Source organism: Palaemon carinicauda, chromosome 34 (assembly GCF_036898095.1).
Source record: "Palaemon carinicauda isolate YSFRI2023 chromosome 34, ASM3689809v2, whole genome shotgun sequence".
Lineage (NCBI taxonomy): Eukaryota > Metazoa > Arthropoda > Malacostraca > Decapoda > Palaemonidae > Palaemon > Palaemon carinicauda.
Genome location: NC_090758.1, coordinates 4,261,133 through 4,264,496, shown reverse-complemented (window position 1 = coordinate 4,264,496; position 3,364 = coordinate 4,261,133). Strand labels below are relative to the sequence as shown.

At 40.5% G+C, this 3,364-nt stretch overlaps 1 protein-coding gene across 1 annotated transcript; it reads right to left on the bottom strand.

Annotated features, from left to right (window-relative positions):
* Positions 1-723: 723 nt before the first annotated feature.
* On the bottom strand, positions 724-3,364 carry LOC137626540 (uncharacterized). The gene is made up of 2 exons (XM_068357584.1): positions 2,788-3,364; positions 724-2,351 (listed from the first exon to the last, which is right to left on the bottom strand). The coding sequence occupies exons 1-2, from the start codon at positions 3,362-3,364 to the stop codon at positions 724-726; spliced, it is 2,205 nt and encodes a 734-aa protein (XP_068213685.1).

Here is a 3,364-nt window from a genome sequence, read left to right as displayed (position 1 = left end):
TGGTTCTAAACAATGCTCATAAATACTCAAAATACCAATTATCTCCTTTTACCCAGTTAAAAGAAAATTAACGAAATATACAGTAGGTTTCCACAGATAATATCAGTTGCAATTCTAGACCATGTATAGAAATGTTTGTCAAAATTAACCATTCCTATAAATGCAGAAGTATAAATAACAATTATAATATATAATATACTTTCGAGTCTATTGATCCACCAAAAAGTCACTAGTATTGTGCCATAGAACAAACCTCCTGTATGTCTGAAAACCATCATATCAAATTAAATGAAAGTAGTTCAGTACACTCCTCGTCTGATATCTACCGGATATCACTATACCAAATAACAAATATTGGATACAATGTCACTAAATACAAAATTATAGACAGTTCTCTACAAGAAGAATCATATCCACGATTGGACGTGTGTAGATGGTCGGTTTACCGTTGACGATGGTACGCACTTCAGCTTTCCGGACATGATCGTCGGAACTCTTCAGAGGATTCATTATCACACCCATTGGCCATTGGGTACGACATAAGTTTTTGTCCTTGAGTAGGACCACATCTCCTTTGACGAGATCACGGTGATGCTCAATCCATTTCTGACGTTGCTGTAATAACGGTAAATACTCCTTTCTCCAACGAGACCAAAAGATGCTGGCTAAAGCTTGCACACGTTTCCACTATGCAAGATGCAAGTCTCTTTCATTGAAGTCTCCTTATTGATCCGATGTGAAGATATAATCTGTCTTCTGAGTTAATAACATAGTTTGTGTTAAGATTAATGGGTTTTCTGGATCTGTTGACACAGGTACTAGAGGCCTGGAGTTAATTATCGCCGACACTTCTGTCAGGAACGTGTTTAGTACGTCACGTGTTAGGCTTTTTCCGGTATTGTTTAACAACATGTAGTCTAGTATCCTCCTGGTGATGCCAATCATCCTTTCCCATGCTCCTCCCATGTGAGAGGAATGGGGTGGATTAAAGATCCAAGTAGTTCTAGAATTGTACAAAAATATCCTGAAAGGTCCATCCTCGACGTTAATAGAGTCTATTCTCAGCTTGTCGACTGCACCAATATAATTAGCTCCACGGTCGGACCAAAATATTTTCACTTGACATATTAGAGATATAAATTGTCTGACGGCATTAATAAAAGCCGAGGAGCTTATTTCTTCAATAAGCTCGATATGAACAGCTCCAGTTACTAGGCAAGAAAAAAGTAAAGCCCAACGCTTGGAGTTAGCATATCCACAGCGAGTTCTACGTGAAACTATTGTCCATGGTCCAAAGGCATCTACTACTACATTTGTAAAAAAAGGCGATGGCTCAAGACAATCCTCTGGTAAATCAGACATGATTTGACACTCCGTCTTTCCTCTTAGCTTACGATATGTCACACACTTGTGAATGAATGATGAAATCAAGCGTTTCACTCCAACAATCCAGAATCCAGCGGATCTAACTGCTCCATCAGTGAAGTGTCTACCCTGATGTCTGACTTTACCGTGGTAGTGTCTGACTAACAGCATTGCTATATGATGACGTCCTGGTACACTTATGGCTTTCTTTACTTTCAAACTCAAGTCAGAATTGACTATTCGGCCTCCTACTCGTAGTATCCCTTGTTCGTCCAAGAATGGATTGAGGTTGGCTATCTGACTGCACTTTGGTACCGGTTCATTTTGCTGAAAACAGACCATTTCCACTGGGTAAATTTCCAATTGTACTGACCTTATGATGAAGTTTTCAGCGTTGATATAACTGTCCACTGAAGTTAAAGATAGTGTCTCTACTGCCCTGTGTGAACGGCAGAACCATTTTAAAAAGGCAACTCCTCGTACAAGTGAGTCCCAAGTAGAGAAATGTAGGAATCTGTCTATTCCTATATTGTGAGCAAGTGTAGCACATGTCTTCTTTATGTCCACATTTATGCAAACTTCCTTGTCACTGTCTGGATCGACAAGCTGAAACTTAGTCTCAGAAGCTTCCTCCTGTTGCAAAGTAAGATGCTTTGGTCCATATAACGATTTGCTATTGTGAATTTCATGAGCTTCAAAGGATCTAGTTGCTGAATCAGCTGGTTTATGGTGAGTTGGCACACAGTTCCACTGACTAGAATCAGAGAATCTTCTGATACGCTCCACTCTGTTTGCTACGTAAGTGTAGAATCTCCTGGTTTCATTGTTGATATAGCCTAAGACAACTTTACTATCTGTGTGGTACTTGACTGCTTCTATGCTTATATATAGGTTATATGTAATGTACTGTGCAATTTCTATAGCTAACACAGCTACATATAATTCCAGACGTGGAATGGTATGGCCACCGGTCGGTGCAACCTTTGCTTTCCCAAGAACAAAACCCAAACTCGGTTTACCACTGATGTCGGTTGTACGGAAAGTATGCAACAGCTGCTATGGCTTTTTTCGGATGCATCAGAGAAGACATGAAGCTCCTTGGAGAGAGTTTTACTGAGGTAAGGCAGATAAGTACGCGGTATGCATAGATTTTCAAGTTCCTGCAAGGTGTTTCTCCAAGATATCAACTCTGTGGCTGTTTTGTCTGAGAGGGGTTGGTCCCAGTCAACAGTCTCTGAAACTAGCCTTCTGAGTAAAAGTTTACCATGTATTATGATTGGAATCTGAGCGGATCATAGATGCTGTTAACCGTCGAAAGTATTCCTCTCTGTGTTATTGGTTTATTTTCAGATGTCAACTGAAACAAGAAGTCATCCGTATTTACATCCCAGCTTAATCCTAGACTATTTCGTAAAGGCTTACAGTCGGCCTCTAGGTCTAGGTCCTTCAGGTTTGATGCCAAATCGTTGGTTGGAAGGGCTTTCATGACTTCCTCAGAATTTAAGGCGATTTTGTGTAGCCTTAGGTTCCCATAAATGGCTAGTGCCTTTTGCGTGACTTTTATGAGATTGATAGCTTGCTCTTTAGTAGTGCTTGATGTAAGGCCATTGTCTACATACAAGTTTCTTGACACAAATTGCGTTACCCGGTTGCCGAAATCTTTTCCTGACGCCTGAGCAGTTTTCCTCAGTCTGAGTGTGGCAACGGCTGGTGACGTACTATTTCCGAACACATGAACTCTCATGCGGTATTCAACAAGGCCATTGTCAATGTCATTATCTTTATGCCACAGGAATCGCAGATAGTTGCGGTGGTCTTTTCTTACCAGGAAACAGTGAAACATGTGCTGGATATCAGCTGTTACTGCCACCATTTCTTTGCGGAAATGTTTAAGCACTCCTAAAAGATCGTTGGTTAGGTTTGGGCCAGTCAACAAAACACTGTTAAGCAATACTCCATTACATTTAGCAGAGGAATCAAACACCTCTGATCTGGTCAT

Coding starts and splice junctions, on each gene's coding strand:
- LOC137626540 (XM_068357584.1), bottom strand. CDS start 3,364: ATGACCAGATCAGAGGTGTTTGATTCCTCTGCTAAATGTAATGGAGTA. Junction 2,352..2,787: donor CCTAGACCTAGAGGCCGACT/GTAAGCCTTTAC, acceptor TTCTTGGGAAAG/CAAAGGTTGCACCGACCGGT.